General features: G+C 43.6%; 1 protein-coding gene across 1 annotated transcript in view; it reads left to right on the forward strand.

The window, feature by feature from the left end:
* ncapd3 (non-SMC condensin II complex, subunit D3) overlaps positions 1-21692 on the forward strand; it is a 46889-nt gene extending 25197 nt beyond the window's left edge. The window contains exons 16-35 of the mRNA XM_070978031.1: positions 8-228; positions 453-644; positions 726-823; positions 968-1077; positions 1508-1615; positions 4905-5019; positions 8461-8556; positions 8721-8959; positions 14968-15047; positions 15365-15502; positions 15751-15884; positions 16157-16365; positions 16818-16928; positions 18303-18470; positions 19077-19192; positions 19458-19522; positions 19899-19946; positions 20646-20708; positions 20865-20913; positions 21629-21692. Coding sequence (XP_070834132.1) covers positions 8-228; positions 453-644; positions 726-823; positions 968-1077; positions 1508-1615; positions 4905-5019; positions 8461-8556; positions 8721-8959; positions 14968-15047; positions 15365-15502; positions 15751-15884; positions 16157-16365; positions 16818-16928; positions 18303-18470; positions 19077-19192; positions 19458-19522; positions 19899-19946; positions 20646-20708; positions 20865-20913; positions 21629-21692 — 2424 coding nt within the window. The remainder of the gene's footprint in view (positions 1-7; positions 229-452; positions 645-725; positions 824-967; positions 1078-1507; positions 1616-4904; positions 5020-8460; positions 8557-8720; positions 8960-14967; positions 15048-15364; positions 15503-15750; positions 15885-16156; positions 16366-16817; positions 16929-18302; positions 18471-19076; positions 19193-19457; positions 19523-19898; positions 19947-20645; positions 20709-20864; positions 20914-21628) is intronic.
* Positions 21693-22077: the final 385 nt, after the last annotated feature.

Below are 22077 nucleotides of genomic sequence, written 5' to 3' on the forward strand. Positions count from 1 at the left end.
TCGCCAGGCTAAACCACAGTGCAGTGTGGTGCAGAAGGCGTGGCTGCAGGGCGTGGTCCCAGCAGTGGTGGACTCTGAGAGCTCAGTGCAGGACAAGGCCCTGGAGGCTCTGGACCAGGTGCTGCTCAGCCAGATCAAACCGTACTCTGGCAGCGGCCACCTGAATGCCAGTCAGAGGCTGGCCTGGGACCTGCTGGGCCTGCTCTCTAATGAGTACCAGAACCTCAGGTTGGACCAACAACATTTAGTCCAGTTTTTGTTTCATACAAAAAAAGAACACAAGACACAGCAGCATGAAATACTAAATATTTTTATTTTTGTATTTAGATAATACTCAAATACTCAAAACATACTGAGTGCAGAACATCAGCGCAGAATATCAGGCATTAGTAGTCCTTTCAAAACTAGATTTTCTGACCTTTCCTTGTTATTTTTTTGTCCTGGGTCTCCAGTCGATATTTCAGCAGGGCCTTTACCATCTGGTGCAAACAGAACAAGTTTACATTGACATTCATCACCAACCTGATCTCACACACGGAGGCAGAGCACGCTGCTGGGGCCTGGCTGCTGCTCTCTAAGGTTGCCGCTTCGTCACTCAAACTGCCCTATGGCAAGATCCTGGATGCGTGGGACAACATGGTCAAGTGAGAGGGACACAGTATTTATTTACATTTATATTGACCTCATGTTTTCTTGATGTTTGGAAAATTTATTTTTGTTCTTAGTTCAAAGGACATAAACTTGACAACCTGCTGCCACATCCTGTGTGTGATGGGAGACATTGCATCGCATTTGAACAAAGACACCAAAGACAGGATAGTTAGTAAGTGCTTGATTGTGGTATGGAGTGATGGGAAAATTCCCATGAAGAGTCTGTCATCATTTTTTCCACAACAACTCTCTCTCTCTCTCTCTCTCTCTCTCTCTCTCTCTCTCTCTCTCTCTCTCTCTCTCTCTCTCTCTCTAGATGATCTGATGTCTTGGTTGAAGAGTTTTACTTTATCTCTGGAGGTGATCTGCGCTGCTGTGGAGACTCTTCATCAATTTTGCCGCAGTGATGACGTCAAACAGACTCAGGTTGGACTTCTCTTCTTTAATTTTCAGCACAAAGGAAAATAGTCCTGCATAAGACAGGCAAGAGCAGCCTTGTATAAGTGATGTGATTAAAAGACTGTTTGGGCGTTTAATAAACAGAAACATTAACGGTCTGGGGCTTGACCAGAAACAATCTGATATTCATGATCATAGTTTTTTTTTAAATAATGTTGTTGTGTGATTTAGATTTGAACTGGGCCTCAAAATGCTTTTGCTGGCTTCACCAGTCTATTATTTAGATTTCCACAGAATGTTAATTTGTAAGGTTCCAGCAGGGGGCAGTCACAGCTCATCAGCCAACATTAAATATATACTCACAATATTATGTCTGTAACATCAAAACTCGTTTTGTTCCCCATTTCCCGCTTTCTGTTTCTGTGATGTCATGTGGAATATCTTTTGTTTTGTTCAGGTTTTTCTGAACCAGCACTGTGGTGAGTTGGTGTCTGTCTGCGAGGCTTATTTAGCCGGCATCATCCTAAGTGAGAAGGGAGCCCAGAACCTCAATGAGAAGCTGATGGTGAGAACTAAGCTTTTGCTGACTGACATTTGCTTTTTTGCCTCCTCTCTCACAAGTCCTCACCTATAGCCTGAAAAATGTCTGTTTTTTTAGCTAGTTTGTTACATTCTATGTTATTTTATTTGACTTCCGAACATACTATCAGGAGACAGACCAATCATTTTGAGTTGCGCAGTCCAGCCCGTCCCCCTTATATATAGACATCCTAGTGCCCTACACAGCAATCTTGCTTTCCTCCACATGAAGATCATTCAAGCTCCTTGGCTGCCCTGATGCCTGGATTTTCACTTAGCTGCCCTCTGATACAGCTGTCAAGTAGAGGCTGACATTTTCTCAGGTCATGGGATTCCTGTGGGATTCCTGCAAGGTGGGAGTCAGTTTCAGTGTTCATCACGTGACTGGTGCTGGGGAGAAAAAAAGTCAGTGGGAAGTAGGGTTGGGCGGTAATCCGGTAAAAAGGTATCCTGCGGTATCCAAAAATAGCAACGGTATCAGTTTCATTACCGTCATTAAGAAAAATACTGCGCATATAGGTCTATAGGGGTCTAACATAATCGTAGCATCGTCATAAGAAAAATGAAGTCCACTCTGTTTAATGTATCTGGTTGAATTTTTACTCGAAGAAAAGGTGACTGTGCAAAAGTACATGTTAAGAATGAACCCGAGCAGTCAGAAGGTATGTCCAGGCGCTCATTTAGGTGCATCTGAGCAGAGTACCGTTATCTTGTCCAAGCATACGGAGAAACTCCTCTGCTGAAAACAGTTTTTCAGCGTTTTTCTGCTTGATATTGTTCTTAGCTCTCATTAAAGGACGAAATGCAAATAAAACAGTAAAATAACACTTCGGGCTGCTCAGTAGAGTCCTCTGTGAGCGCTCTGCTCCTTCATGAGATGGAGCGGTGAAACTAACTGCATGATTACGCTGATCAATAGCTCAGCGACCCATCCACATTCACCATAAAAACACCAAGGACGATCCAGAAGGAAGTAACCCCAGAGATAGGTTATTGCATGAAGAGCGCTCTCTCCACTCTAGAAACCACCTCCTCTTTATGTAAACAAGCAGGACCTTCGTGATTGATGTCAAACTCACACAGAATCATAGGAGGAGACATTAGCAGCGTTTTTTCGGGCTGGAATATAACTTTTGACCACAAAACAGCAAAGGTAAAACATACTTTATGATTTAGCGAGGTTTTTTTTTTTTGTTAATCTTTGGCTGTTAGCTCGCCGAGTTTTCGTCGCACAGTGAGGAGGCAGACATCTTCGTGATCATCAGACTCTCTGCTTTCATATGATACCGGGCTTTTGAGGTTTGCCTGAAGTGGTGAAATCAGCAGATGCCGTACCTTTGACGTGTGCTATTTTCGTGTTTTCGTTACATGCGCACATAATTTTGTGGGGTATGAATTATGTTTCGTTTGGGTGACAATACTTGGTAGAGGATTTTAACTGAGTTTCTCACCGTCATTCTGGTATGCTACAAGTTAGGACTGGTGCTTCTTAGCTTGAGCATTGACTATCTGAACTGCGTGCATGTCACGCTGCCCTGCAAAGTGATTTTTAATTAGTCACGGTAATACCGTATACCCCAGGAAAATGTGGGGAAGTTTGACGGTATCAAAATTTGAATACCGCCCAACTCTAGTGGGAAGGGGCTGGATGGGAATCACCATAACAATAAACTAGGTCAGTTTTTATATATAAATAACGTGATGATGATGCAGTTCTAACGTGGTTAATCATCAGAATCAAAATTGATCCTCGAGGGGAAGTTGGATCAGTTGCAATTGCTCCCATCATAGAACAAATAAATTAAATAGAAATAGGAAATAAGACATTTTTATAGAATATGCAAAAAATATGTATGAAATGTATGAAAATATGTACATGATAAAACAATATGACTCAACCATAAATAAAAGACAATGTGAAATATATAAATGTAAATATGTTAACTATTGTATAATGAACACTATTATTTTAAACGCTTTGTTTTGAATAATGTTGGTCTATCAGTCATTATTGTACCTCTGCGTAGTTACAAAAGTGTTCAGTATGTACAGCGTGTGTAAGGACTGCTGCTGTCTTCGTTTTAATGTATGTATTTGTGGAGTTTATATTATTTATATGTCTTGGTTTGTCTGCGTTGGTGATGTTTTATTCTGCTGTTAAAGTGGCAGTTATTTCTTCTATGGAGACTAATATTGCTAGTTGCACCTCTGAGTTTTTTCCCCTTTTCTGGTTAATTCTAGACAGGTTATACAGAGGCAGGCCATTGTACATTAATAACCGATGATCAATGGAATGCAATGCCTGCAAAATCTGTCTATGCAAATGGAATTTATTGTTGTATTGTTGTACTTTTGTTTCTTTTGCCAGAATAATTATTCAATCATTGCCCATAAACAATGCATTAACCAGCAGTCATTCCCAAGCTGCTGCACTGCGGGTATAAATTCATTATTTAACAACCACAACGTTGTTTGACAAAAGGCATATAAATTGATCTTTATGACAACAGCTGTGTATTCAGCTAAATTGGCATTTAAAATGAACAAACACAGAGAAAATTAGAGGCAACTAAATGTTGTCTTCTCAAAACAACTGGCACAGTGCCAGCACTGTCACCTCACAGCTCACGGTCGCCTCACAGCTAGAAGGTCCCGGGTTTGATTCCCGCTGTGGCCACTGGGGGCGTGTTCTCCACCATGCCTTCGGTGCCTGCTGCTCGAGGAAAGGGGCCTTTCTGTGTAAAGTTTGCATGTTCTTCCCGTGTTCACCTGGGTTATCCTCCTTAAAAAAAAAACACTAAAAACATGACCAGTGGTGACAAAAGAAACTGGGTCCCCGGGCGCCAGTTCGATGGCAGCCCACCGCTCCTGGTCTGCCGCGGAAGAAGGACGACCAGGATGGGTTAAATGCGGAGGACAAATTTCACCAATTGCATGGCGTGTGATAGTGTATATGTAGTGTGTGTGACAAATAAAGGGGATTGTCCCTCCGATTCTTCTTCTTCTCAAATTTACTGCCATACAGCCCCTATCCTCACTGATCAACTTAGGCAATGATTTTGTAAAAGCTCAGTTTTTGGGTAAGGAGAACTCAATTTTACTGTGGACATGGGGCTGAAACATAGTGAAAAATATGCATGTCCAAATCTAACCAGCTTAGTATTGTCATAACCAATTTGTGTTAATTTTTGATTTGAAAAAATCACAGACTTAGGGTGCTAAACCATCCCACATAGCTGTTCTGGCGATATAACTGAAAATGTTCTCTCTTCCAGGTAAAACACCTCCACACTGTGGGTGTGGTGTCACTCCACTGTCCTGCCAAGGTTAGCGAAAGGACAGTGCTGCTGGTGGAATCTGTCCTCACAACACATTCTGACAAACTGGCAGGTAAGGAGGATGGACATGTAAGACACAAAGATACTGTGTTTCCTTGTGTATTCCAACTGATCATCTAGAAACCTTGTTTGAATGTTAGAAGAAGGAATTAGTGACAGTAGTGGTGTTATCAGGTGTACTCCTGTGGAAGATATCTTGTTGAGGAAAACTTCACTCACCCTGAAATTACACCACTGTCATGTTCTTGCCACAACATGGCCACTAGAGATGATTCCAGATGGTGCTTGGAATTCCACCAGGCACGCTGTGGCAGGAATTCAAACACAAGAATGGCACAGAGAGACCATTCAATTTTCGAAATAAGACACCCTGTGCAGACTCCCTATCATATATCAACAATAAATACAATTAAAACAGACAAAAAAGAAGGCATTTAACTTCTTGGTTATAATGAGAAGCACACATACAGGTTGAATCAGTACTTCTCTGACCATTATGCTGAAAGCAGACAATTTATATCCTTTTAAAGAATGGAAAAAACTTACTACAATACTATACTTGAGACAAATCAGTTACATTTTTCTTTGTTTGTTTTGTTTTTATGCATACATCAATTCTGCAATGGACACACAGTAGTTTAGCATTTCTGTTGTATAATTTCTTGTTACTTTTCAGCCGACCTACACACTGATGCCAACATGTCTGAAAATAAGCTAATATTAGCCAATATATCAGCCTGGACAATTTATCATCCATCCATCCATCCATTTTCTCCCGCTTCATCTGGGGCCGAGTTGCGGGGGGAACAGTCTGAGCAGGGATGCCCAATCTTCCCTCTCCCCGGACACTTCCCCCAGCTCTTCCGGGGGGATCCTGAGGCGTTCCCAGGCCAGCTGAGCAACATAGTCACTCCAGCGTGTCCTGGGTCTTCTCCGGGGCCTCCTCCGGGTGGGACATGCCTGGAACACCTCCCTAGGGAGGCGTCCAGGGGGCATCCGATAAAGATGACAAGCCACCTCAGCTGACTCCTCTCGATTTGGAGGAGCAGCGAGGTGCTGACTCTCATCCCAGCTGCTTCAGACTTGGCTGCGAACCGTCCCAGTGCATGCTGAAGGTCCTGGCTCGAGGGAGCCAAAAAGACAACATCATCCGCGAAAAGCAGAGACGCAATCTGCCGGCTCCCGAACCGAACCCCCTCCGGCCCCTGGCTGCGCCTAGAAATTCTGTCCATAAAAATGATGAACAGAACCGGTGACAAAGGGCAGCCCTGCCAGAGTCCAACATGCACCGGGAACAGGTCCGACTTACTTCCGGCAATGCGGACCAAGGTCCTACTCCGGTTGTACAGGGACTGTACAGCCCTCAACAGAGGGCCTCCAACCCCATCCCTTACTTCCGGTGTCCACCACCGGATTCGGGGGTTGCCGCCACGACAGGTACCGCCGACTTTACAGCCACAGCTACGGACGGCTGCATCAACAATGGAAGTGGAGAACATGGTCCATTTGGACTCAATGTCTCCAACCTCTCTCGGAATCTGGTCGAAGCTCTCCTGGAGGTGGGAGTTGAAAACCTCCCTGACATCGGGTTCCGCCAGACGTTCCCAACAGACCCTCACAGTACGTTTGGGTCTGCCAAGTCTGTCTCGCTTCCTCCCCTGCCAGCGAATCCAACTCACCACCAGGTGGTGATCATTTGACAGCTCAGCCCCTCTCTTTACCCGAGTGTCCAAGACATACCGCCGAAGGTCAGATGATACGACTACAAAGTCGATCATTGACCTCCAGCCTAGGGTGTCCTGGTGCCACGTGCACTGATGGACACCCAGAAATCCAATAACAGAACACCACTCGGGTTCAGATCAGGGAGGCTGTTCCTCCCAATCACACCCCTCCAGGTATTACTGTCGCTACCCACGTGAGCATTGAAGTCCCTTAGCAGAACAATGCCCCGGTTGGAGCACTTTCCAGTACCCCTCCCAGGGACTCCAAGAAGGTACCCTGCACTGCTGTTCGGCCCATAGGCCGAAACAACAGTGAGAGACCTATCCCCGACCCGAAGGTGCAGGTAAATGACCCTCTCGCTCAGCAGGGAGAACTCCAACACATGGCGGCTGAGCTGGGGGGCTATAAGCAAGCCCACACCAGCTCGCCGCCTCTCACCGCAGGCAACTCCAGAGTAGAAGAGAGTCCAGCCTCTCTCAAGGAGTTGGGTTCCAGAGCCCAGACTGTGCGTGGAGGTGAGCCCGGCTATCTATAGCCGGTACCGCTCAACACTCAACACTAGCTCAGGCTCCGCCCCCCCCCAGCGAGGTGACATTCCATGTCCCCATAGCCAGAGTCGTTGTCCAGGGTTTGGGTTGTCGGGGCCCCCGCCCACTACTGCCACCCATATCACATAGCACCGGCCCCTTCTGATCCTTCCTGCTGGTGGTGGGCCTAGAGGAAGGCAGGCTCACGTCGCTCCTTCGGGCTGTGCCTGGCCGGGTCCCACGGGACCAGGCCACCAGGCGCTCGCCTGCGAGCCCCAACGCCAGGCCTGGCTCTAGGGTGGGGCCCCGGTGACGCCAATCCGGGCAACTTATGCTTCCTTGATTTGTTTTGCTTCATAAGGGGCTTTTGAACCGCTCTTAGTCTGACCCATCACCTAGAACCTGTTTGCCTTGGGAGACCCTACCAGGGGCATTAAGCCCCGGACAACATAGCCGCTAGGATCATTTGGGTGCTCAAACTCCTCCACCACAATAAGGTGTCAGTTCAAGGAGGAGGACGATTTATCAGTTTAACTCTAATATAAGCTATAATTGTTTTTTAAGAGTTGATATAGTTTTCTCTTTTTTTTTTAATTGGCACAACAAAAGTTATGAAAACGGCTGCACGGTGGAACAGCAGGTAGTGCGCGTGCCTCACAGCAAGAAGGTCGCTGGTTTGATTCCCGGGTCAGGCCTTTCTGTGTGAAGTTTGCATGTTCTTCCCGTGCAAGCGTGGGTTCTGTCCGGGTACTCCGGCTTCCTCCCACAGACCAAAAACATTAGGTTGACAGTCAACAATCATTAGGTTGATTGGTAAATTGCCCCTAGGTTTGAGTGTGAGTGTGAATGGTTGTGTGCTTGTGCCCTGCGATCGGCTGGCGACCAGTCCAGGGTGTACCCTGCCTCCCGCCCGTTGATAGCCAAGATAGGCTCCGGCCCCCCCGCGACTCCGAAAGGGATAAACGGCATAGAAAATGGATGGATGGATGGATGGAAGTTATGAAAACAGGTTAAATAATCAGATCTAACTGGATGAATCATGGCTACCCTGTTGAAGATTAAACTTCAGTTTCTGAAAAAGTTTCTCGCTTTTTGAGCAGCAGAAGTTCTTCTGCATAAGAATCTGATATTGTAAAATATATTTCTTGGGATAAATGCATTGCTCTGTGCCACAGGGCTGCTCCTCAATGTGGTATCCAAGTGAGACATGGCTAACCTGCTTTTTATATTGGTCATGACAGAGTACCAGGAGGAGCTGCCAAACTCACTGCCTCTGTCTCAGTTCAAAACAAACTCTCTGCCCACAAAAGTCAGAGCACATGGAGTCATCACTTTAGGTAACCTCTCTCAGTTTATGTTTGCCTCCTTTTAGTCTCTTTCAGTAATGTCTAAGAAGTATTGATCATAATAAGACACAAAATGGTAGCCTCAACTTTCGTGCATTTTTGCCATTTTAACATACATGTAATGTCTCTTCTCTGTTGGTGTCTCTGTGGCTCAGGTAAACTGTGTTTGCAACATGAAGATCTAGCCCAGAAGTACTTGCCGGTGTTTGCCAAGGAACTGGAAGTTGGCACCGAAGTTGCTGTGCGCAACAATGTGGTGGTGATTATGTGTGATCTGTGTGTTCGATACACCAACATTGTGGATCACTACATCCCCAACATCTCGGCCTGTCTGCGAGACAATGAAGCTGTCATCAGGAAACAGACTCTCATCATGCTGACCAACCTGCTCCAGGTAGGAACTGTTTTCTACATTCCTTGCTAGGCTATAGTTTGAAAAGTGAGGTAATTATTCATTGTAGTCTTCTAAAACAAGACATGGGCTGATCTATAATTAAGTCTATAATTAAGTCCATTTTTGCTGCTTTCTTCTATCTTCAGTTGGCTTGATATTGAAAGAAACACTAGCTTTTTGAAAAATAACGAAAAATACTGCATACTCTGAAGCATCTGGTGATGGCAGTCGGAGCCTTACGTGATGGGTGTGCCAGCATAGTTGCGTTAGTCAGAGCTGTCTTGGCATCCACAAACTCCTTGTCCCTTTCCGCAGTCCAGTCCACAGTTTGTCTGCCAGCTGTGCCTTTCAGGGCCAAGAAGAGGGGCTGCATCAGTTGTGGTTGCCATGAGTGAATGTGCAAAGTTTGTGACAGTGTGCACCTTTGACAGAAGGTCTTTAGTGATATGGTGCCCAAGGAAGCTGATGGCGGTCACCCTGGACTGGCACTTGGCCGGGTTGTCAATCGGTTCTAACTGAGCTGCTCTTAAAGAGTCCCGAAGTGAGACACGTGGCCATGAGGATTTTGTCGAGATAGACAAAGAGTAAAGGCAGGTCCCACAGCAAGGTGTCCATGAGACACAGGAAAGTCTGTGCTGAATTTTTTGGCATGTGGCAACCTGAATGGGCTGAACAGGGTGATCACCACTGTCTTGGGGGTGTCCAGCAGGTTAACAAGCACTTGGTGATCGCCGCAGATGAGGTCCACCTTGGGAAACATGACATCCAGTCAGACAGGCAGAGAAGTCCAGAATGTGCAGATCTAAAGGACAATCAGGAGTCATGTCCAGCAGTAAATGCCACACGGGCACCACCTGCTGCCAGGCTTCAGCGCCATGTGTAGGTGTGAATCCCATGAGCTGTGGGAGCAACGAATGGATCCAAGGGGCTCCATACTATCAAATTCAGCCTTGGCAATGGTGATTTTGGCCTGGTCGGGGTGCCTGGGGGTGGAGGATGAGATGGTACGCTGCTAGACCCAAAACTCGATCAGGAAGCTGAGAAGCTCATCTGCAACCAAGAGTGTGCTTGCCAGTCTGAGAGTGCTTGGTCCACTGAGTGTTTATGCATAGGAACAGATGAGGAGCAGGAGTCGTGCCCATCAGTAAGCATGTCCATTCATAATGCAGACAGGACACTCCCTGTCCCACCCTGAGATGGCATCTTGCATAAATGGCAGATTGCCCATCCAGCAGATGCTCATGGTAGCTACTGAGCACAAGCTCCAGTATTTGCTGCCCTGCTGAAACTGAATGGTGAGTGGCACTTCTTGGTGTTAGGTCCAAATCTTGTGTGGTAGAGGCACAGGCTGGTGGGCTGCTGTGATTGTATTGCTGCATTTGCAGCGATGACGGCCGCTTCAACGTTAAGTTGTTAACACGGCATCTTGTTGTCAGATAGGGCTGGGCGATAATTCAATTCAATTCAATTCAATTCAATTCAATTCAATTCAATTCAATTCAATTCAATTCAATAAAACTTTATTTGTCCCCTAGGGGCAATTAAAAAACAGACACACAGGCAGTTATTTGCATTAAATAAATAATTACACAGTGCAAAGACGATAAGATAAATAGTATGTGTGTGAGTGTGTGTGCATGTGTGTATATGTGTGTATGAATGTGTATGTGTGTGTGTGCGTTTCTGAATGGGCTCAGACGGCGTGGGTGGAAGGGTTCAGTGAGAGGGAGTCAATGGGTATTGGCGTTTGTGAGTTAGGAAGCTGAATGGCCGTCGGGACAAAGGTCCTTTTCCTCCTCTGTGTCCTGCAACAGGGGTTGCGTAGCCGGCGCCCTGAGGGGAGCCACTCAAATTCCTTGAACAACGCATGGGAGGAGTCCCGAAGAATCCTATACGCGGTGTTGAGAGTCTGCTGATCGCACAGGAATGAGAGATCTCTGACTGGCAGTCCAATGATTTTTGAGCAGATTTTCACTGTTCTCTGCAGGCGGGTACTGTGCTGCAGACTGATGGCGTTGTACCAGCAGGTACCAGATTTCCTTACTGACCCCAAATCTGTTAAGTTTCCTCAGAAGATACTGCCGCTGCTGGCATTTCCGCAGGATATCTTCGGTGTTGGAAGCAAACTTCAGAGTACAGTCAAAAAATGTGCCCAAGTATTTGTATTCCTTCACCATCTCTACAACCTGTCCATGGATTGTGCAGACAGATACTGTGGCCAACTCCATCTGCTTGCTGGAGAAGGTCATCACCATATCCTTGGTCTTCTCTATGTTCAGCTCCAGAGAGGCACCTTCACACCATTGTACAAACTTGCTAAGCGCTGGGCCATGGTGGAGAAGGGAGCCAGACAGCAGAGACAGAAGAACTGTATCGTCCGCGTACTTAAGATGTCTGGGTGGCTGGTCCTGCAGTCATCAGTGTATAAGATGAACAGCAGAGGTGACACAGCCTTGAGGGGAGCCTGTGGATGTAAACAAGAGGTCAGAGAAGGTGTTGTTAACCCTCACTCTTTGTGTCCGGTTAGTCAGGAAGTTAATTATCCACAGAATGAGCTGATCATCCAGGTGAAAGCGTGTGGAAAGTTTCTCTGCCACAATGTGTGGTTGCAGGGTATTGAAAGCGGATGAAAAATCTGCAAACAGAAGTCTGGCTGTGGAGTTGGGAGATTCCAGGTGTTTGTGAACAGTGTTCATGATGAACATTTTTGCATCGTCGACCCCCCTGCCTGCTCGGTACGCAAACTGGAGAGGGTCAGTGAGTGGGTCAGTGACCTTGATGATGTAATTCTTAATGACCCTCTCCATCTCCTCTGTCATTGGGAGGGAGGTGAGAGCCACAGGCCTTGAAGGTCTTAACCGAGGTCTTCTTCGGAATGGGGACCACAGTGGAGTGTTTCCACAACTGGGGAACTGTGCTAGTGTCCATCGACCTCTGGAACAGATGCTGAAACTCGCCCCCCAGCTGCTCTGCACAGCACCGCAGTACACGGGTGCTCATGTTATCTGGTCTGGGTGCTGTGCTCACTTTGGTCTTTTTAAGGGCTCTCACCACCAAGGAGAGGTCAGTTCCTGCAGGCTTTAGGGAGGAGACAATGTCTTTGAGACGGGAGGTGTTATCTGTCTCAAACCTAGAGAAGAAGGAGTTGAAGTTGTTAGGGAGGGCTGCAGGGCTGTGACCTGCCACTTGAATGGTTTTGTGCGTGGAAGGGGCAGTGTTCACGGTGGCCATGTTTTTAATCCCCTGCCAAGCTGTGTGGAGGCTTCCTTGGGCAAATTTCTCCTCCACCTTGTTTTTATACTGTAGCTTTGCTTTCTTTATGGCCCGCTTAACCTCCCTATTGACCTCCTTCTTCTCAGATTCTGTTCCAATAAAAAATGTCCTTTTCTTTTTAGTGAGGATTCCTTTAAGTTCCTTAGTAATCCAAGGTTTATTGTTTGGGAAAATGGTAACCTTCTTAGTAGGGATAATGCTGTCCACACAGAAGGTAATGTATGAGGACACTGTATCCACCTGCTCATTGATGTTTTTAGAGGTGGAGAGCCCTGCAGTTTTGCGGTGCTGTCGTGGTTCCACTGTGGGATAATTTTAACGACCCTCTCTGCCCTCTTGATGATCAGGGTGTAGGCAGGTGCCAACAGGATGGTGTCATGATCAGCAGAGCCAAGAGAGGGGAGGGGGGTGGACCTGTATGCGCCCGGGACTGATCCATAGCACCTGTCCAATGTTTTCCCCTGGTGGGTGGTGCAGGTAACATACTGCTGGTATCTTTTGAGGCACCTGTCAAGTGAGCAGTGGTTGAAGTCTCCCAAAATGAATTTGGGAGAATCAGGAGAAATTGTCTCCAGATTGTCCAATGTTGTTCTGACGTGTTCAGTGGCTGCTGTCAGATTATCCCTGGGGTGAATATAGGCCAGAATGAAAAAGAGTTGAGGAAATTCCCTGGGAAGGTAAAAGGGACGGAAGGAGACTGCCAGAAGCTCGATGTTTTTGTTGCACAGCTCCTCCCTGATGACTATCTAAGTAATCTAAGTGAGAGAGACACGCTAACACGCCAATCATGTAACAGTATCAATTTCGGTTGAGCCATCTCGTTGTCTCGTGTTTGATGCTCTGCGAGGAGTCAGATGAGATATAGAAAGCGCGGCAGCGAGCAAAGAAATTGTCAATAAAACAGGGAAAGTCAGCTCGCCAGTATGGAGTTTTTTGGATTTTATAAGTCGGACCGTAGTCAGACCAATGTGGTCTGTAACTTATGCAAGACTGTCGTCCCCACCAAGACCAGTAACACCACAAACTTGTTTAACCACCTTAGCCGCGCTTACTCTTTGGAGCGCAGCCATATTCGTCAACGTCCAACAACATCTGCAACCGCAGCACCACCGCACAAGCAGCAGCCCACCATGCAGAGGTGCTCTGCTTCAGTGCCTGATGGCAAATCATCTAAAAAGGCACGAAGACATAACGGAGGCAGCGGCATATCATATAGCTAAAGACATGCTTCACTGAGCACTGAGGAGAAGCCAGGTTACAAACATCTCTTACACATGCTTTTTTTTTTTTTAAACACACTTGCAATAAAAATATAATTGAATAGTTCATGTATGTTTAGAGTAAGACGAGTGACTAAAGTTGTCTAGGCTGGTTTTATAGTTCAGTCAATCTTACTGTACTGTCTATCATGTTTGTTTGTATGTTACAGATGTCAGGTCCACCTCAGTTTCTGCTATGTTTCCAAAACACTGCACATATCTGAAAACATTTTATTCACCAGAAGGTGAATCAGCTTCTGAACTTCCTGCACTAAACCTGCAGAAAAAAAGTTCTCAGGTTTCTCTCTGTTTACATTTTTACACTTTTATTTACATTTATTATTTGAGTGTTTTCCATGGTTGTGTTGACATTTCCTTTCCTTTCTGCCTTGATAGCTCAGGGGATTATAATCAGAGGAAGGTTAAATTTAAAATAAAAATGTTTAAATTGAATGTATTTTTCTCCTGGTCCTTATTTTAAATAGGTCAGAAAAAATATCAATAATTATCGATATCGACTGATATAAAACACTTATATTGTGATAGAGTTTTCAGCCATATCGCCCAGCCCTATTGTCAGAGCAGTGTGAGCATGTTTGCATGTTTGTGGTCTTGAACTTTGCGTGATGTGGCCTCTGACGTGGTCAGTTCGACCATCTTTCCTTCTCTCTCTCTCTCTCTCTCTCTCTCTCTCTCTCTCTCTCTCTCTCTCTCTCTCTCTCTCCCTTCTCCCTCTTCCCCTCTTCCCCTCATACATACACACACTAACACACACACACACACAAGCATTCACATGTGCCACATGCTCGCTCCCTTTTTGCTCGTTAGTGCGGTTGCTTGTGTTATACCTACTTGTGCTGTTGGAGTTGAACCATAGATGTTTATTGACTGAAGGATTATTGACTGTAGGTCAGTATTGCTGAGATTAAATAAATGCTTTTGTACATTTAAAGAGCAGATTATTTATTTATTTTTTTTAACATTTGTAAGGCTGCATCCATGGTTGGGCGATTTGCCCCTAACCTCAGGGTGTGGTTCCATTATTATTAATTCTTATTAATAATTTTATTGATATTAATATGGTTATTTGCATCGATAACTACAACACAACAAACAAGTTTTGGTGAATTATGTGTTTGTGTCTTTGTAGGGTCAGCTACAGAATTGTAACTTAAAGGGCAACAAACTGTTGACTTTCTTTTAACAGTTTAACTGAGGTTTAAAATAATGGCATAAGAAACGTGATTGCTGATTAAACACAGGAATCTGTTTTCATCAAAGTTGACAGATTGGACAGCAAAAGATTGCCACTGTTTAATCTCTTAATCTTGTTTGACATGTTATGCATATGCATGAATATTCTGCACCGATCGACCCCACATTACTCCCTGCTACTAGGCTACTGTTCTCTGGGAGTCTTTTAAAAGGTTGTGTTTTCAATGTCTGTCTCTAATTGCCTTTGTTATTTGTATAAAGGAGGAGTTTGTGAAATGGAAGGGCTCCCTCTTCTTTCACTTCATGGTGGTGCTGGTTGACCCAGTTCCTGCTATTGCCAGGTATATCATACTGTGCATAGATAAACAGATGATAACTAAGTAAATTACACTAAATATTAGAATCTACAGTGATAAACATCTGCTTTCAAAACGTCGTTGATCTTTTGGCACTGAAGTGCTGGCAGTTTCAGTGTCTGTGACTCTTAAGTTTCCGGTTCTACCAGGGCGGCATGATGTCTTGTTTGATTTTTAAAAATAAACAATAAGCAACGGACTGTAATATCACAATGAAATTTTTAGAAATTGGAATATCTATGACATACCTCATGAGTTCCATGATAATATCAGATCTAAATGTCTCCTGTTTCCTGTGCCAGTCTGTGTGAATACTGCCTGCTTCACCTGCTGCAGAAGAAGAACCCTGAAATGTTCAGCCAGCACTTCATCGAGTGCATCTTCTACTTCAACTCCTACAGCAATCACAAGTGCTACAACAAGTTCCCTCAAAGTGAGAGGTAGGAAGCTGTGGGGATATCATTTGTCACCAGCTTCACATTTGGCTTCATTTCTCATTGGATGACCGACAGCTGTGACCGGAGCCTTTGTGTTTTTGGGTTGTCCACCCTGTTCCCATGAGCACGATTTCTCAGGAATGCCTTGAGGGAATTTCTTTAAATTTGTCACAAACATACACTATTTATGGAATTTATTCAGTCGTTTGTTCATTTGTTTACTTGTTTTTGTTTGCTTTCTATCTATGCAGAGAAAAGGTTCGGTTCTCCCTGAAAGGAGCTCAGCACCGTGACAAGCGATTTCGGATCTACCGTTTCCTTTTGGAGCACTTTACTGACACCCAGCGCTTCAATATCACCAACAAGATCAACCAGACCGTCTTAGGTGAGCATGTGTGGACTGAAATGTAAGACCGAAGCTAGAAAGCACTAAAACATATCATCACTGATTCCTTTTCCAACTCTTTCTGGTGTAAGTGTCTCTCTCTGGTGATGACTTGAATAAAAAAATGAACACTGGTTCTTCATTAAAGGGTGTTTGGGGCATCTTAGAGTTTCTGTGATTTAAGGACTGTTGGCAACCACCAAATTTAGGCCTCAAGCTGTATTGACCTGAAAAAAAAATCACTTGCAACTGCTTACCTTTTGCTATTCCAGCATGCTTTGCAGACGAGGAGCTGCTTCTAGATGCAGATGGTGCTGAAATTTTGTCAGAGACCTTTAACATCTTGAGTCTGAAGGAGATGAAGCTGCAGGCCATATCTACTACAGAAGGAGGTGCTGCAGGGGAGGATCCAGAGGAGGAGAACATGGCCACCATGGCTAAGGCAGTCCTGCAGGCCGCACAGAGTAAGGTGGTGTCACAGGTGAGAAATGTTTACCAAGTTGCTTGAAAACTGTAATCAATTACTCATGAAAGAAGTCCCAACTTCAGCTGCTTGGTTCACATGCCCACCAAATCTAAAAGAAAACTAGTTGACTCTTGATGGTGAACAGTGAACAAGCCAACCCCCAAATGTCAAAAATAACAGTGTTTCTTAGATTAGTAACTGTAATATAATCACTGAATAATATAACTGTAATCTCTCACACTAATCATTACTTAAGTAAAGTAATGACATTACTGTAACATGTCACTAAGTAATGCATTACTGCCAAACACTGCAGGTAAGTGGCTGTGGTCAATATCAGGCTGCTGGTAGAATACAAGCTTGATGGCATAGGCTTCCTACTGGAAAGTACTAACTGTTAAATCCTGTTAGAAAATTCTGTGGAGTATTCAAGGGAGCTAGTCTCAGCTTCATGTTTTGATCCACAGGTCCAAAAGAAAGCCTTCATAGAGAACACAGTTCCTCTCATCATCAGCCTGAAGAGCCTCCTGGAACAAAAGCGCTCTCCTGTCCTCAGAGACCTCATGGCCTACCTCCAAGTGAGCCATGCACATTCTCTGCATATTCATTTCATTAATTATGGCGGAATTGGTGTGCAGCAAGGCCTACATGTATAGGCAGTATTTTTTGCAGGACTGCTCTCTGGAATGACATTAGATGTTTCTGGGTGCACTTGAAGTGAAGTGCAATGCAGCAGGAAAACAGGCTGAGTGATGTTCATTTTTCCACTCATCCGCTTTTTAATAAATAACTCATCTCCTAAAACAGTAGAAGCAGATCAGGCAGGTTAAGAAAGCATATGCATCGTCTTGATATTCTCTCTCCAGATCAATGTGGCAGGTAAACAAAATCTTATTTTTTTTAAGTCATTTTAGGACTTGTACTGAGGAGTTTATCTTCATGGTTAACTACTGCAAAACACTGGTATCCAGTACTCCATACTGGAGAGCTTCCCAACTGCAACACAAGCACAAGGGATGGATGAAAGTGACAACATAACCTCCATCATTCAGCATTCCCAGTGATTGGAAAAGGAAACAGACCTTTACATTAGTGCTGGCCTCTTCATGGCAGCATTAGCTGCCAGACTAACATTTGGGAGCTAGCTGGCTAGCCTAGTAGCCACCAATGAAAAGAAACTCTTCAGCAAGATCTAAAACAATTAGCAAATGTTATAAACATTAAGTTTTGACATTTTCTCATCTCCTGTATTCTCACTGTCACTGAGCAGTCCGGTGACATCACAGAGAAACAGAACCTGATTGGTGCTCTGACTGGCTCACAGATAGAACCTCATAGAACCAAGATAGAGTTTGACTTAGTGGACAGAACCTTTTGTGTTCTTCATAATGTGTTGTTAATTATGTATTATGTTATACATAATTCCAAAGTGACGAAATGGTTGGAGGGAGATCAATTTCAGAGGTGGTTAGCGCCAGCAGGAAACGAAGGAAGGCGTAATTTATGCTAAAAGACATGTGCATGCCTGTTGGGGACCATGGGGGTGAAAGCTTTTGAATCCCTCATGAAATCTGAAAAGTACGAGTGGCACGCAGCACCAACTAGTGGGGTTATGCCAATGCCTGTAGCACACCCTAACTTCATCTGACTCCCTTGCAACTTCTCGGCCGTCAGCAGTGAGTAATTTTGTGTTACCTCCAGAAATGCAAAAGGGCTGAGGTGCTGTGATTTACATGGTGAGCAGGCACCATTCAATCAAGTCAAATGATACCTACACTTGAACTCCAAGAATTGTCTCTTTTCGATCAAGGAAAATGTGTAACATTTTTGGGTCCTAAATTATATTTGTTGAGGTCTTACAAAAGGTCTTTAAAAGCACTGAATTTGACTTTTAAAATTGTGCAAGAACCCTGAAGTAGTGTGTTACCGCACTTCTTGCTTGTTACCATCAGACGACAATGCAAGACTACCGTAACGAGGTGAAGGAGTTTTTCTCTGGAGATGAGCAGCTGGCAGCTGAAGTGGAGTTTGCTCTGAAGACCGCTGAGAAGGATAGAGAGATGGAGGAACAGATGGACAACTGCAGCCTGACAGGAGATACCAGGACTCCCACTGCACAGGTCAGAACACACCACATACACAACAACACTGACAGGTAAGCTATTGAGTGCAACTTAAAAATAAACTTGTGTATAGAATAATTGAATAATAACTATTAGAATATATATGATATAAGCAGGAATTGGGTTAAATCTTCTATTTAAATCATCTATTTAGTAACAATACACAACAGCCTTTAGATTTAAAAAAAAAATCTAACGATTAAGTCAAACCATCAGGGAGAAAACGAGAAATATTAACAAAACTATTACCTAGTCATATGCTTTCACTGCCAAAACGCAGAAAAAGTGAAAAGCACTCTACAGACCTTGAAATTGCGAATGTGGACACCTTCTTTAGAAATTGTACAAATTGAAGAGTGTGACTAAATCCAGTATTTTTTTTTTTCTTTAATCCCTGAATACAGTACATAATACATGATAATATTATCATTGCTGTTGTGATGTTATATGTTGGAAGCAGTGCTTTCAGTGTTTAAGAATTATTGTTTTTTTTTTAAGGTTCTTGTACTTAAATTAATATTTTCTGATATGATTAACAAGTGCAGTGTCTTGGAGTTCCCCACAGTCATTGAAGGTGTCATGTTGATTCTGCTCTTTCTTCAGTGCTCAGTCCAGGGCTCTCCCGTCAGGTCCAGGCCCAGGCCCCTCCTCCCATTTAGCTTTGCCACACCACAGCCTCGTCCAAACCCCCCCTCTGCCAGACTGGCACACACTGACAGGTAGCTTTCCATCACAACACCAGGGACTCGCTGCTGTGTTGGTTTTCTCTCTCTGATGACTGTTGATTATTCATGATCCGTCCAGTGCCATCATGTGTTCAGTGAGCAATACAAATTGTGGACTGAACCATTAACACTTGGCTCAAACTGAATCAACCCATTTTTTATTTTTTTCTTTCACTTTTCACAGTTTCTACGCTTTCCTTCTATTTCAGTACAGCATGCATACACGTTCGAAAAACAGTGCGTTTGTGTCTCTTTACAGTCGTGTGCGCAGATCCAGGCAGGAAGAACATGTCCAGTCCAAGTCTATCACTCTGGACAGAACAGGTACGACATGCTGGAGATTTAAGGAAACTCATCAGAAACTTTACTGAGTGCAGCAGTAAAAGAAGTTTCTGTGAGGAGTTCAAGAGTCAGAGGTCATACCATGTAGAAAAAAAATAAGCCAGATGTTAATTTGAAGAGCCACTCTGTCTGAGCATCTCTGCATGCACAAACTTTGCATGTATTTTTAAGTTTAAGAAAGAATATACGCGAGTAACTGAATTACTATATTGAATTATTTGCTATCATTCCCAGTCTGATTATAACAAACACATAGTTTTCATATGTAATGATGATTGAAGTTTTTCTATCCAATGTCAGTATTTAACAGACAGCACTCCATCCTGACTGACTGTTTGTCTTGTGTGACTTTTTCCAGTGATGCCTAAAGGAGCAGTGAATGACAGAGCCATCAGCACACCCAAAGGTACCAGCTCACATAACTGCCTGAACCTCTGTGACACATCCCACACCACATACCCCATATTCAATGCATGCTGTCATCCACATTATCTTCCATCACCACAAGTGCAGGTTAGGTGTATGGTATAGATGCTCTCAATGGCAATTGAGTGCACAGCCATTTGCAGTATAAGTGCTTTGTCATGGATCTCAGGTACCAGCTGGTTTTTAACAGTTTCAGTTCAAAATCTGTCCAGGTCCCATTTCCAGACTGCAGATGGAAGAATAATTTCTGTCTATGAACATTGTACTCTTTTACACATGGTTATATCTACTAAGTCTGAATGCCTTTTCCTTTAAGGTGTATTTTTGGAAGTGTTAATAGTTCAACATTTTGGGAAATACATTTGTTCACTTTCTTTTCAAGAGATGCACAAAAAGTACAACTGCCAACACCTCTAAAGCTTACTGACAAACACATCATGTCTCATTTGTTTAATCTGTATGCAAACAGAAATATAAAAACAGCATTTATGGATTTATAGGGAGTTGCATGCTAGAACTATTTCTTGAATGAATTTTAGATTATTTGCAACTGAGTTTCAGCAATTCTTATCTGATTAACATGCAGATTTGGTCATTATGGTATTGTTCCCTTTTTGAGAAGAACTTTTATCTTCCTCTCACACTCTCAACTCCCTCTGTCCTCCTCCGTGTAATCCAGGTGTCAACGTCAATTTAACATTTGATGAAGGAGTCAGCGCCATCTTCAGTGACCGAGGAACAAGTAAGCCACTCTGACTTCTCTCTCAGTCTCGCTGATCAGGTGATCTGTGATAGAAATCAACCACAGTTACTCCAGAACTAAAATACCAATCAAATTGTGGGGTACACAGGGTTTAAGTCGAGGTTTTCATTATGTGTGTTTACTGTGTCTTTGCAGGTCTTGACGGGGAGACCAGTGTTCTTCATGTGCAGTCAAATGAGCAGCAGTGAGTTCACTGCTTTTGTCATTACTTCAGCACCGTCCATGTTAGTTGTGGTTCAGCGGGCTCTTTTACATGTAGTTTGAAGGAATGTACAGAATAATTATGTCATCTGAGTAAAAATTTAAAAGCTATCGTTTTAGTCTAAACCAGCATTTGTGAGTAAAAAAAATAATCCATTAATATAGCAATTATAGAGATTTCATTTCCAATATAGTATTTTCAAAATGTGTAATGTCATTCTTAAATGACAGCAATGAATGTATCAATGCCACACACAGGGAGAGGATGTCAGAACATGTTGAGAGGCTAACAAATTGTTGGTTTTGGTCTTTTCCTTTTTTGGTCAGTTCACACAAATTACAAATAAAATATAGATGTATTTTCTTCTTCTGTCCATGCAGATAATTAAGGCTTTATTTATCAAGGTTTGGAAATATTTTTCTCAGATTTGTACCTCCACCAAAATACCAGGGAGCTGCATAGAATTTAGCTTGTGGTGCTCACAGTACTGATGTTATTCACTGACATTTTTTGAATCAGGTCTGTTGCCACTGATACTAATCTTAGATATTTTAGTGAAATTTTAAAATTTTACCTTGATTTAAATAGTTAAGTTTGTCCAATATGGCACTATTTTATATGCCATGATGTAGGGAGTGTTTGGGAGAATGTTTCTGTGAAGAAGGTGTGATCTGTAACTCAGCTCTGTCTGTTTCAGAGCTCCTGGACTGAGGCAGTGGAATGTGCAGTCTCCTCTCCGCCAGAAAAAAAAAATCACCTAAAGCTTAGTTGCTTTACAGCTTCATTTTTTTTGTCTTTACCACATCGACTACTTACAGTAACTACTTCTTACATGCCCATTTCCATCTACATGCTCTTGATTAATATTTTCTCATCTTTATCTTTATCTGATATGTTTGTGTCACTACAGGTCTTTTTGGTAATAAAGGTGATCTTGACTTCAAAATAGACTGTTTCTTTTTTCAGCTCCACGGCAAGTCAGACACTGTGGAAAATTGGACAATTTAATGTAAATTCCAGATCAGTAAATTCTAACCAGTCCTCGAATGAGTTTGTCTTTAAATTATTATGTCAGTTCAATAATTGAAATCCACTTCGCTGAGTCCAGGTACTTGCCGCCTTATGGTGGATTCCTTTTCTCTGGCT

The sequence above is a fragment of the Chaetodon trifascialis genome, chromosome 13 (assembly GCF_039877785.1).
Source record: "Chaetodon trifascialis isolate fChaTrf1 chromosome 13, fChaTrf1.hap1, whole genome shotgun sequence".
Lineage (NCBI taxonomy): Eukaryota > Metazoa > Chordata > Actinopteri > Chaetodontiformes > Chaetodontidae > Chaetodon > Chaetodon trifascialis.